The sequence below is a fragment of the Etheostoma cragini genome, chromosome 14 (assembly GCF_013103735.1).
Source record: "Etheostoma cragini isolate CJK2018 chromosome 14, CSU_Ecrag_1.0, whole genome shotgun sequence".
Taxonomy (NCBI): domain Eukaryota; kingdom Metazoa; phylum Chordata; class Actinopteri; order Perciformes; family Percidae; genus Etheostoma; species Etheostoma cragini.
This window is the reverse complement of record NC_048420.1, coordinates 25,052,784-25,066,249: the sequence shown is the minus strand read 5'-3', so window position 1 is coordinate 25,066,249 and position 13,466 is coordinate 25,052,784. Positions and strand designations below refer to the sequence as shown.

Genomic DNA, 13,466 nt, shown 5'->3' with positions numbered 1-13,466 from the left:
AGTTATAGTACATTTAGGTTCCAGTTATAGTACATTTAGGTTCCAGTTATAGTACATTTAGGTTCCAGTTATAGTACATTTAAGTTCCAGTTATAGTACATTTATATCACATTTATAGTACATTTAGGTTCCAGTTATAGTACATTTAGGTTCCAGTTATAGTACATTTAAGTTCCAGTTATAGTACATTTAGGTTCCAGTTATAGTACATTTAGGTTCCAGTTATAGTACATTTAGGTCCCAGTCATTTTACATTTAGATTCCAGTTATAGTACATTTAGGTTCCAGTTATAGTACATTTAGGTTCCAGTTATAGTACATTTAGGTTCCAGTTATAGTACATTTAAGTTCCAGTTATAGTACATTTATATCACATTTATAGTACATTTAGGTTCCAGTTATAGTACATTTAGGTCCCAGTCATTTTACATTTACGTTCCAGGTATATTACATTTATTTAAATTTATATTACATTTATATTACATTTAGGTTCCAGTTATAGTACATTTATATCACATTTATAGAACATTTATATTACATCTATATTGCATTTAGATTATATTTAGATTACATTCAGGGTCCAGTTATAGCACATTTAAATTACATTTATATTACATTTATAGTACATTTAGGTTCCAGTTATAGTGCATTTAGGTTTCAGTCATTTTACATTTAGGTTCCAGTTGTAGTACATTAGGTTCCAGTTATAGTACATTTATATCACATTTATAGTACATTTTATTACATGTATATTACATTTAGACTACATTTAGATTACATTGGGGTTCCAGTTATAGTACATTTAGGTTTCAGTTATATTGCATTTATAGTACATTTAGGTTACAATTGTAGTACATTTAGGTTCCAGTTATAGTACATTTATATCACATTTATATCACATTTATAGCACATTTATATTACATGTATATTACATTTAGATTACATTGAGGTTCCAGTTATAGTACATTTAGGTTTCAGTTATATTGCATTTATAGTACATTTAGGTTACAATTGTAGTACATTTAGGTTCCAGTTATAGTACATTAAGGTTCCAGTTATGGTACATTTATAGTACATTTAGGTTCCAATTGTAGTACATTTAGGTTCCAGTTATGGTGCATTTAGGTTCCAGTTAAAGTACATTAAGGTTCCAGTTATGGTACATTTATAGTACATTTAGATTACATTTAGATACATTTAGGTTCCAGTTATAGTACATTTAGGTTCCCGTTATAGTACATTTAGGTTCCAGTTATAGTACATTTAGGTTCCAGTTGTTTTACATTTAGGTTCCAGTTATAGTACATTTAGGTTCCAGTTGTTTTACATTTAGGTTCCAGTTATAGTACATTTATAGTACATTGAGGTTCCAGTTATAGAACATTGAGGTTCCATTAACCTTTCAGGCTGCCGCCTCGGCTCACCTGGAATCTTCCACCTGACATTTCTCACCTTTAGGTTTCCTTTACTAGATAAGTACTCAGAGTACCTCGTGTTATTACGCTCTTTACTCTCTGAACTACTCAGATAACCTCGTGTTATTACTCTCTTTACTCTCTGAACTACTCAGAGTACCTCATGTTATTACTCTCTTTACTCTCTGATCTTTCGGTTCTTTACTTTATTTCCCTGACACTGTTGAAGGGAAGGTCCAGATTAGTGTTGTTCTCCTGTCAGTGTAGCTAAGAGATCCCAGAAGCTGCAGAAAGACTTTGAGGGGAAACAACAGGAACCCCCCCCCCCCCCCCCAGTCTGTCGGAACACATTTGCATTTTAATGGCGTCTGCTCCAACAAAGAAAGCAAAGAAAAGGTGCTTTAATGAGTGAAGGTGTGAATCTCCAGCCTGGCTCTGTATCAAAGAGAACTGTTTCCTGTCAACAGACCACGCCAGAGACTAGTGGGACAGACGGAGACACTGGCTTGGTTTCAGCCACAGCTTTGAACTAAATTACGTGATACTGAATGGCAAATGCTTATGGAAACTGTAAAATTTGATGAATTTCATAAATATCAAGTTAAAGGACAGATTTTCGGTCTCATCAGAATTTATCTTGATGATATTCAGCTTATGTGATAAACGCTGCATCTGTATCGTCATAGCGATGTGTTGATAGCGTCCTTGTTTTCTTATTGTAGCTCAATATGTGCTTATCAGCTGGAACACGAGCTCTATGGAGCCTGTCCCATAGAGATCATGTGATGTTGTCCCATAGAGATCATGTGATGTTGTCCCATAGAGATCATGTGATGTTGTCCCATAGAGATCATGTGATGTTGTTCCCTAGTGATCATGTGATGTTGTCCCATAGAGATCATGTGATGTTGTCCCATAGAGATCATGTGATGTTGTCCCATAGTGATCATGTGATGTTGTCCTATAGTGATCATGTGATGTTGTCCCATAGTGATCATGTGATGTTGTCCCATAGTGATCACGTGATGTTGTCCCATAGTGATCACGTGATGTTGTCCCATATTGATCATGTGATGTTGTCCCATAGTGATCATGTGATGTTGTCCCATAGTGATCATGTGATGTTGTCCCATAGTGATCATGTGATGTTGTCCCATAGTGATCACGTGATGTTGTCCTATAGTGATCATGTGATGTTGTCCCATAGAGATCATGTGATGTTGTCCCATAGTGATCACGTGATGTTGTCCCATATTGATCATGTGATGTTGTCCCATAGTGATCATGTGATGATAGACGTATGTTGTGTGATTCAGAGTAAATGAATGGAAACACCTTCAAATGTCTCTAACCAATCAGATGTCCCAGTCTGACCCTAAAACAGCGCGTGATGTCATCACCACAGGTTCTTATTGGCTGTAAAGCTGCTGGATGGAAACAAGAGGTTTTACTTTAGGTGTGTGTGTGTTACAGGTGTGTTTTGTTGCTGCTTGTTGCCATTGCAGCAGTTTGTCTCTCAGCTCCAGTCCTAGGTAAGATATGAACCTGTCTATCTGCCTGTCAGTCTGCCTCTCTCCCTCTCTCTTACTGTCTGCCTGTCTCTCTCTCTCTCTCTCTCTCTCTCTCTCTCTCTGTCTGCCTGCCTGTCTGTCTGTCTGCTTGCCTGTCTCTCTGATATTGTGTCTTCTTGTCTTTTAGAGGGAACAACAGCTGACGGTAAACACTGAACCTTTTAAATGAACTCTGCAGTTAGCCGAGTGTTTGACCTTTGACCCTGTGATGACATCATACCCACTGGGTTACATGACATCATTGTCATGACGTAATTTAGCTAATGCGTTCATCCAATGGACAAGTAGGAAGAGACAGGGTTAGACTCTAATGCAGAGAGACAGGTAGTATGTCAAGCATACAGACAGATGGTATGTTGGGCAGAGAGACAGGTAGTATGTTGGACAGAGAGACAGGTAGTATGTGGAGCAGACAGACAGGTAGTATGTGGAGCAGACAGACAGGTAGTGTGTTGGACAGAGAGACAGGTAGTATGTGGAGCAGACAGACAGGTAGTGTGTTGGGCAGAGAGACAGGTAGTATGTGGAGCAGACAGACAGGTAGTATGTGGAGCAGACAGGCAGGTAGTGTGTTGGACAGAGAGACAGGTAGTATGTGGAGCAGACAGACAGGTAGTGTGTTGGGCAGAGAGACAGGTAGTATGTGGAGCAGACAGACAGGTAGTGTGTTGGGCAGAGAGACAGGTAGTATGTGGAGCAGACAGACAGGTAGTATGTGGAGCAGACAGACAGGTAGTGTGTTGGGCAGAGAGACAGGTAGTATGTGGAGCACAAAGACAGGTAGTATAGTATGTTGGGCAGGGAGACAGGAAGTATGTTGGGCAGACAGACAGGTAGCATGTGTAGCAGACAGACAGGTAGTATTTGGAGCAGAGAGACAGGTAGTATGTGGAGCAGACAGGTAGTATGAAAAGACAACCAGAAAAGGCGGGAAACCAACAAAGACAGGAAGAGAAGTGACCATGCATGTAACCACAGAGTGGATTTCAAAATAAAACAGGAAGTTCACTGACAAACAGACAACATGGAACCACCTAAAACACAGAAGTGCTACCGAGACCGTTTTAAATATATGATTAATAATTAATAATGACTTGATAATGACTTAATAATAACTTAATAATGACTTAATAATGACTTAATGATCATTATTAATGACTTAATAATGACTTAATAATGACTTAATAATGACTTAATAATGACTTAATAATCATTATTAATGACTTAATAATGACTTAATAATTATTAATAATGACTTAATAATGATTAATAATGATAACATGAACGTTCGTCTCTGATGTTTCAGATAGAAGTGCAGCGCTGTTGGATCACATGACCAACGGTAACACACACACACACAAATACAGACACACACAAACAAATACACACACACACACAAATACATACACACACACACAGACACACACACAAACAGACAAGCACACACACAGACAAAAACACACGCACACAAACACACACACAAATACAGCCACACACACACAAACACAAATACAGACACACGCACACACACACACACACAGAGACACAAACACACATGCACACACACACAAACAGACAAACACACACACACACACTACACCAAAGACAATCTTTCAAGCCTGTTTCTTGTCTCAACAGCTGCCACTGAGAGCCCAAGATCTGATGAACAGACTCAAGGTAACCTGCCTGTCTGCCTGTCTGCCTGTCTATCTGTCTGTCTGTCTGTCTACCTATCTATCTGTCTGTCTTCCTATCAGTCTGTCTGTCTGTTGGTCTGTCTGTCTTCCTATCTATCTGTCTGTCTTCCTATCTGTCTGTCTGTCTGTTGGTCTGTCTGTCTACCTATCTATCTGTCTGTCTTCCTATCTGTCTGTCTGTCTGTTGGTCTGTCTGTCTTCCTATCTATCTGTCTGTCTTCCTATCTGTCTGTCTGTCTGTTGGTATGTCTGTCTACCTATCTATCTGTCTGTCTACCTATCTATCTGTCTGTCTTCCTATCTGTCTGTCTGTCTTCCTATCTGTCTGTCTGTCTGTTGGTATGTCTGTCTACCTATCTATCTGTCTACCTGTCTGTCTGCTCAACTTTATGACATCCCATCATTAAACAACCTGTTGAATTTCTCAACAGCTGCTGCTCCCGTGAGCCAAGAGACTCAAGGTAAGCTGTTGTTCTAAGTGTCTGTCTACCTGTCTGTCTACCGGTCTGTCTACCTGTCTGTCTACTTGCCTGCATGTCTACCTGTCTACCTGCCTGTTTACCTGACTGTCCACCTGTCTGCCTACTTGCCTGTCTATCTTTCTGTCTACCTGTCCGTCTACCTGTCTGTCTAACTGTCTGTCTACCTGTCTGTTTATCTTTCTGTCTACCTGTATGTCTACCTGTCTGTCTACCGGTCTGTCTACCGGTCTGTCTACCTGTATGTCTACCTGTCTGTCTACCGGTCTGTCTACCTTTCTGTCTACCTGTATGTCTACCTGTCTGTCTACCGGTCTGCCTGACTCCAGTCTGCTTGGTGTGTTCCGTGCCATCGGCCTTCAGCTGAGCCGATTAGACATGTTGAAATCAGAAGGCGGGTAAAGGGACTCAACTGCCAATCTGATTGGTTAGGGGAGCGGAATGACCAATCAGATTCGTTAGGGGAGCGGGTTGACCAATCTGATTGGTTAGGGTAGCAGGACAGACGTCTCCAGATCTGAGATGAAGATTATGTTATGCCAGCTGTAATGGAGAGTTATTATTTTATTATATGTAAAACAATAATAATGATAATAATAATGATAATAATAATGATAATAATAATAATAATAATAATAATAATAATAATGATAATAATAATAATAAATGTAACGATATTATGCTTATAATGTGTTGATTTATCTCCACAGATGTTGCTGACAGCGGCGCGTCTGATGAAGGTAATCCGTCTTTCTGACGTCCGCTTGTCTTTGAGCATACAGAGGACAAAGGACTGGTGTCTTTTTCTCAGCTGTCTTTATCTCAGATGTCTTGTTTCAGGTGTCTTGTCTTAGGTGTCTTTGTCTCAGGTGTGTTTGTCTCAGGTGTCTTTGTCTCAGGTGTCTTGTTTCAGCTGTCTTGTCTCAGGTGTCTTTGTCTCAGATGTGTTTGTCTCAGATGTCTTTTTTCAGGTGTCTTTGTCTCAGGTGTCTTTGTCTCAGGTGTCTTTGTCTCAGATGTCTTGTTTCAGGTGTCTTTGTCTCAGGTGTCTTTTCTCAGTTGTCTTTGTCTCAGGTGTCTTTGTCTCAGATGTCTTGTTTCAGGTGTCTTGTCTCAGGTGTCTTTGTCTCAGGTGTCTTTGTCTCAGATGTATTGTTTCAGGTGTCTTTGTCTCAGGTGTCTTTGTCTCAGGTGTCTTGTCTCAGGTGTTTTATCTCAGGTGTCTTTATCTCAGGTGTCTCTGTCTCAGATGTATTGTTTCAGGTGTCTTTGTCTCAGGTGTCTTGTTTCCGGTGTCTTTGTCTCAGGTCTTTGTCTCAGGTGTCTTGTCTCAGGTGTCTTTGCCTCAGGTGTCTTTGTCTCAGGTGTCTTGTCTCAGATGTCTTGTTTCAGGTGTCTTGTCTCAGGTAATTTTTGTCTCAGGTGTCTTTGTCTCAGATGTCTTGTCTCAGGTGTCTTTGTCTCAGGTGTCTTGTTTCAGGTGTCTTTGTCTCAGGTGTCTTGTTTCAGGTGTCTTTGTCTCAGGTGTCTTGTCTCAGGTGTCTTGTCTCAGGTATCTTGTGTCAGGTATCTTGTGTCAGGTGTCTTTCCTCTGGAACAGTTAACCAGCTGAGTCAGACTCAGAGGACAACCCAAATCACTGGCCGAGGACGTTAAACCTCCTAAAACATGGAAGAAACCCTGTATCTGTTTCTGTTTCAGATTCAGCGGCAACAGCTCAAGCCCAAGGTCAGTGTGTCCTTCAGGATCAATCTGGTCTTGTGTGTCTGAAATGAAGCAAATAACAAGATCTTCATTTGATGGAACACCACAGCATTAAATAACGTCATTAAATCAGAAGAATTATTTAAATGGACTGATTTTCTAGTCTTAACGATTGCTCAAAACACTTATAATAACTAACAATTGTTGTCATTGTCACTCAATCTGTGTATTTTTAGTATTCCTGGATTAAAATGTTGAAGGAATTGGATTTATGTCATGAAAACATGACATTAAAAAAACATGTGTTTCTAGAACAAAATGGCTGCTTTTGGGCTGTCTCTTACAGCTATAATGAAGATAGAGTACATGGTCAATACGTATGAGGGGCCATGCAGGCCATCAATAATGGTATCAATAATGCGTGAACATACTCCACTTTCTTCAACTTTCGTCTTGCACACTAGTTTTTCTCCCCAAACGTTCTCTGTGTCACTAAACCAGAAATTGCTGCTGACACTGTCCCATCCGTGTGTGTGAATGGCAGTTGCTTTAGATGAAGCTGTATTTTATGAAGCACTTTTCTAGTCTTAACGACTACTCACAGCACTTTTGCATAGTCCAGGAACCATTCACCATCACACACAGTCATACTCCGTGGCCAAGGCTCATCAGATACACACTCAAACACACTCAGATGGCGCAGCATCAGGGCCAACTCAGGATTCAGTGACACTTCTACATGGGACATGAGACTGCAGAGCCAGGGATTGAACCACCAACTTTCCAATTGGCAGGCAACCGCTCTACCACTACCACAGCTGCACCTAAATGTAATGTAGGGTAATATATGGTCTCCAGTCCTTATTTCCTGTTTTTTTCTGCTCAGTTATAACTACCATTATGTCTGAGGGCTGATGCCCTCCTGGACAGAATCAATACACAACAGACCAGTCTGGCAATTGGCAAGAACTGGTAAAGTCTGCAGTTCTGGGCTCCATCTGCACGATCAAACCAGCGTCCTTCTGATTACTGGCTCTACCCCTGAGCCACAGGCTCTCCAGAACATGACAGGGAACAGGGCTGGGATCTTTCTGTAAGAAGGGCTCAAACTATTTATTGGCGCCCTGGCACTGAAAGTGTTAGGAACCGCCCCCCCGAGCCATAGTTCTGCTCGATTTCTGGCTCTTAAAGGAAGTTTTTCCTTGCCTCTGTGGCCTAGTGCTTGCTCTTGGTGGGAACTGTTGTGTTTCTGTAAATAACATCAGAGTATGGTCTAGACCTGCTCTTTATGAAAAGCGCAAAAAGAAAATTGTTGTAATTTGGCGGTATATAAATAAAACTGAATTGAAAAATTTAACCTAATGTTTCTGTAGAGATGGTTATTTTTATGCTGCGCAATTCCATTTCTGGTTTGGTGGGTTGCTTGAAAACTAACAGAACATGTCAGACCGACCAATATACTGCGTTACAACGACTCATGAAGATACAACTACAGTTGCTGCTGACATGTATTCATCAGTAAATAATGTTACACTGCCACCTGACAGCAAAAGAGCAGCACTCTGATTGGCTAGTTGACGCATTTGATCCCAAATAATTGATGAGTGTGTAACATCTTTAATCCTCAGATTCCCAGGACGATTCTGCTAAAAGTGACGAGAAGTTAATCACTGACAATGACTCTGGGACGGACTCTGACTCTAAGACAGAGACTGACAATGACTCTGAGGAAGACTTAATAAAACCAGATGATAGCATCAGCAAGGACGATGACAGCCAGGAGGTGGGGGGGGAAGAGATAGGGAGTGAGGAGCAAGCAGAGGAGAAGGAAGTGAAGGAAGAGGGAGATACTTCTGATGCTAAGACTGATTCTGAGGACAAGTCTGATGCTAAGACTGATGCTAAGACAGATTCTGAGGAGTCTGATGCTAAGACAGATTCTGAGGAGTCTGATGCTAAGACAGATTCTGAGGAGTCTGATGCTAAGACTGATGCTAAGACAGATTCTGAGGAGTCTGATGCTAAGACTGATGCTAAGACTGATTCTGAGGAGTCTGATGCTAAGACCGATGCTAAGTCTGATTCTGAGGTCGAGTCTGATTCTAAAACTGATTCCGAGGACAAGTTTGATGCCAAGACTGATGCTAAGACTGATTCTGAAGAGGAGTCTGATGCTAAGACTGATTCCAAGGAGGAGTCAGATGCTAAGTCTGATGCTAAGTCTGATGCTGAGGACAAGTTTGATGCTGAGACTGATTCTGAGGAAGAGTTTGATACTAGGACCAATGCTGAGACTGATTCTGAGGAAGAGTTTGATGCTAGGACTGATGCTAAGACTGATTCTGAGGACAAGTTTGATGTCAAGACTGATGCTAAGACTGATTCTGAGGAAGAGTTTGATGCCAAGACTGATGCTAAGACTGATTCTGAGGACGAGTTTGATGTCAAGACTGATGCTAAGACTGATTCTGAGGAAGACTTTGATACCCAGACTGATTCTAAGACTGATTCTGAGGAAGAGACAGATTCTGATGATCAGGCTGACATACTAAAACCAGATGATAGCATTAGTAGCCAGACGGAGGGGGGTGAGGCAGGGAGTGAGGAACCAGCAGAGGAAGGGGAGGGTGAGGTAGAGGGAGCTGACTCAGATGCTGACATGTCAGAGGAGGAGGGGGAAGATAAGGAGGAGAGAGGTAAAACAGATCTTGAAATGTTAGATGATGACAGCATAACTCTGAGTGACAAAAACAGTCAGACTGATGGTAAAAACAGCAAACCTGGTCCTGGACATGAGGACACCAATGGCACACAGGACTCTGAGGAGCTGATTCAGGACGACTCTGAAATCTCAGACACTGTGGAACCAAAGGAGAAGAGTCCAGAAACTCCCATCTCCACTGAAGGTAAACTGTGATTGGTTAGCATTCAGCTTCATTGTACCGCCAGAAGACAATAGGTTTTTAGCCACTGTAAGCCAATTGCTAGCTTTGAGATCTCAGAAAAGATAAAAAGATATTAATTTGATCAACCTAGTGTCAGATCCTAACAGGGGTTATCTAAGGACACATTTATCAGGAACTGGCAAAGAAAATGGCCGACAAAGGTTAAGGCAAGCCGTGAGACGTCCTCCGGTGTAAATGGAAGATGCTCAAACACCGAGACATGTCTCAAAAAAGGAGTCTCACAGCGGTGCCGGCACATAAGCAGTATGTAGCCTGTCCCATATTGATCATGTGATGGTTGTCCTATACTGAACATGTGTTGGTAGACGGTGTGATCCATTCTTTATTGAAAAACTTTGTTTATATATATATATAATATACAGAGACACGGATACAGATATACCGATACACAGATATACAGAGACATTGATACAGATATACAGATACACAGATATACAGAGACACTGATACAGATATACTGATACAAAGATATACAGAGACATGTATACAGATATACAGATACACAGATATACAGAGACACGGATACAGATATACTGATACACAGATATACAGAGACACAGATATACAGATACATAGATATACAGCTACACAGATATACAGATACACAGATATACAGATACACAGATACACAGATATACAGAGACAGGGATACAGATATACAGATACACAGATCTACAGAGACACAGATGCAGATATACAAATATACAGATACACAGATATACAGCTACACAGATATACAGATGCACAGATACACAGATATACAGAGACACGGATACAGATATACAGATAGACAGATCTACAGAGACACAGATACAGATATACAAAAATACAAATACACAGACATACAGAGAAACGGAAACAGATACACAAATATACAGATACACAGATATACAGATATACAGATATACAGAGACACTGATACATATGTACAAATATACAGTTACACAGATATACAGATATACAAATATACAGAGACACGGATACAGATATGCAGATATACAAATACACAGATATACAGAGACACTGAGACAGGACATAGCACGGCATCAAGCAGGACCACGGCGGCAGCTGCAACCATGATCCAGGTGCCACAACAATCCAAGGAAAAGTGAAAGGTGATGAAACATCAGAATTGAGGGGAAGAATCTCCCTGGAGCTGAGTTAGTGACAATTATTACCAAGACATGAATTCACGCAGATGGAAGGAGAGGTGCAAGGCAGACCTGAGCCAGAACTTAGCCAGCAGACTTGAGCCAGACCTGAGCCAGCAGACCTGAGCAGAGGAGAGAGAAGCAGAGGAGAGAAGGGGTGCTGTGTAGCTATACACCCTCCCCCCCTGGTCCAGGCGGACGCTACAACTCATCACTCCCTAATTATAAGCTTCATCAAAGAGGAGAGTTTTACGTTTACTTTTATATGTGGTGACGGTGTCAGCTCCCCAAACCCAGACTGGGAGCCGGTCCCTCAGGAGAGGAGCCTGATAGCTGAAGGCTCTGGTCCCCAGTCCCAGACTGGGAGCTGGTCCCACAGGAGAGGAGCCTGGTAGCTGAAAGCTCTGGTCCCTGGACTGTCCCTCTGGACTGCTCATCAGAATCATAAATACTTCATTAGTATATTATTATTATATTTATTAGTCAGTATGTTAATCATAAAGTACTGGAGAGACCAGGAGTTACATCCTCTTTCTGTTGTTTCTGTTTCTGTTTGTTGTTTCTTTCTGTCGTTTCTGTCTGTTGTTTCTGTCTGTTGTTTCTGTCTGTCATTTTTGTCTGTCGTTTTTGTCTGTCGTTTCTGTCTGTTGTGTCTATCTGTTGTTTCTTTCTGTAGTGCCGTTTGCCGATCAACCAGACACACCGGACGACTCCACCTCCACCACCGCAAAGGGTAAAGATCACCACTCTAGCTCACAGCCAATCACTGTTCAGATCCAGCTCACAGCCAATCACAGTTCAGATCCAGCTCACAGCCAATCACAGTTCAGATCCAGCTCACAGCCAATCACAGTTCAGATCCAGCTCACAGCCAATCACAGTTCAGATCCAGCTCACAGCCAATCACTGTTCAGATCCAGCTCACAGCCAATCACAGTTCAGATCCAGCTCACAGCCAATCACTGTTCAGATCCAGCTCACAGTAAATCCCAGTTCAGACCCAGCTCACAGCCAATCACAGTTCAGATCCAGCTCACAGCTAATCACAGTTCAGATCCAGCTCACAGCCAATCACAGTTCAGATCCAGCTCACAGCTAATCACAGTTCACATCCAGCTCACAGCCAATCACAGTTCACATCCAGCTCACAGCTAATCACAGTTCAGATCCAGCTCACAGCCAATCACAGTTCAGATCCAGCTCACAGCTAATCACAGTTAAGAATTTGTTTCCTTCTTTCTTAATTAATAATTGATCAATTGATAAATCCTTTTAATCTGTTTCCTTCTTTATTAATCATTAATTATGAATTGATTAATCTTGTAATGTGTTTCCTTCTCTTAGCCTTGAATTAGCCGCTGACCTCTGACCTGTGGAAGCCTACTGCAGGTACATCAACACTGCGTCTGTGTCTCAAACCTAAGATAATAACCCCCTAACCCTCTCCCGTCAGCTCCTCCCAGACAGAACCCCCTAACCCTCTCCCGTCAGCTCCGCCCAGACAGAACCCCCTAACCCTCTCCCGTCAGCTCCTCCCAAACAGAACCCCCTAACCCTCTCCCGTCAGCTCCGCCCAGACAGAACCCCCTAACCCTCTCCCGTCAGCTCCGCCCAGACAGAACCTTTCGTGCACTACGTCCTGTCTTGCATAGAGCGCACATGACGACGGAGGAGTGTTGTCTCAAATCGTGCACGGCCACGTACACTACCGGAAACAACGATCACAGTCATCCCTTCTTGTTCTTCTTCTACTACTTCTTCTTCTTCTTCTTCTTCTTCTTCTTCTTCTTCTGTAAAACTGTAAATTTCACCAAGGGAGAGCATTCCAGTTCCGCTATTGTTTTTTTAAATATTTCAACAAAAATAAATGTGATTTTGTTTTACTTTGCTCCGTGTCACACCAGGATGATAATTGCACCATATTATAAGTATAGCGAAAAAGTCTCAGATTCAACTTTTTTTATTTCTCCGTCGGTCTTGCTATCGCATCTTCGGCCGCCATTAACAAACTTTTTTAACTGCTGTTAGCTCCACCCCTTCCGCTACGTAGCCAAGATGGCGACCGTTGAGTGTGGAAAGTGTCCATCGATCCACACTCAACTTTCTGACCGTTTTGAGTGAACCACCCGGTTACTCTAAGTGCATCACCCGCACCACCCAGGTACTCTAAGTGCACCACCCGCACCACCCAGGTACTCTAAGTGCATCACCTGCACCACCTGGGTACTCAAAGTGCATCACCTGCACCACCCAGGTACTCTAAGTGCATACCCCCGGGTACTCGAAGTGCATACCCCCCGGTACTCGAAGTGCACTGCATTTGACCGCACTTCGACAATGTGAACGCACTATGAATTCAAATAGTTAGTATTTAGTACAGAAGTGCGCGATTTGAAACACAGCCTGTTTCTCAAGTTTCTAGTGGGGGGTTGCTGTAGTGGCCATGTTGGGGGGCGGGGGGCAAATGGCCTGGTAAGGAGGCA

The 13,466-nt window shown here is 42.1% G+C and overlaps 1 protein-coding gene across 1 annotated transcript; it reads left to right on the top strand.

Annotated features, from left to right (window-relative positions):
- Window positions 1-2,891: 2,891 nt before the first annotated feature.
- Window positions 2,892-12,431, top strand: LOC117957154 (clumping factor A-like). The gene is made up of 10 exons (XM_034892751.1): window positions 2,892-2,947; window positions 4,293-4,328; window positions 4,625-4,663; window positions 5,115-5,144; window positions 5,873-5,902; window positions 6,864-6,890; window positions 8,495-9,134; window positions 9,189-9,772; window positions 11,660-11,716; window positions 12,328-12,431. The coding sequence occupies exons 2-10, from the start codon at window positions 4,319-4,321 to the stop codon at window positions 12,336-12,338; spliced, it is 1,428 nt and encodes a 475-aa protein (XP_034748642.1). The 5' UTR covers window positions 2,892-2,947; window positions 4,293-4,318; the 3' UTR covers window positions 12,339-12,431.
- The last annotated feature ends 1,035 nt before the right edge of the window (window positions 12,432-13,466 follow it).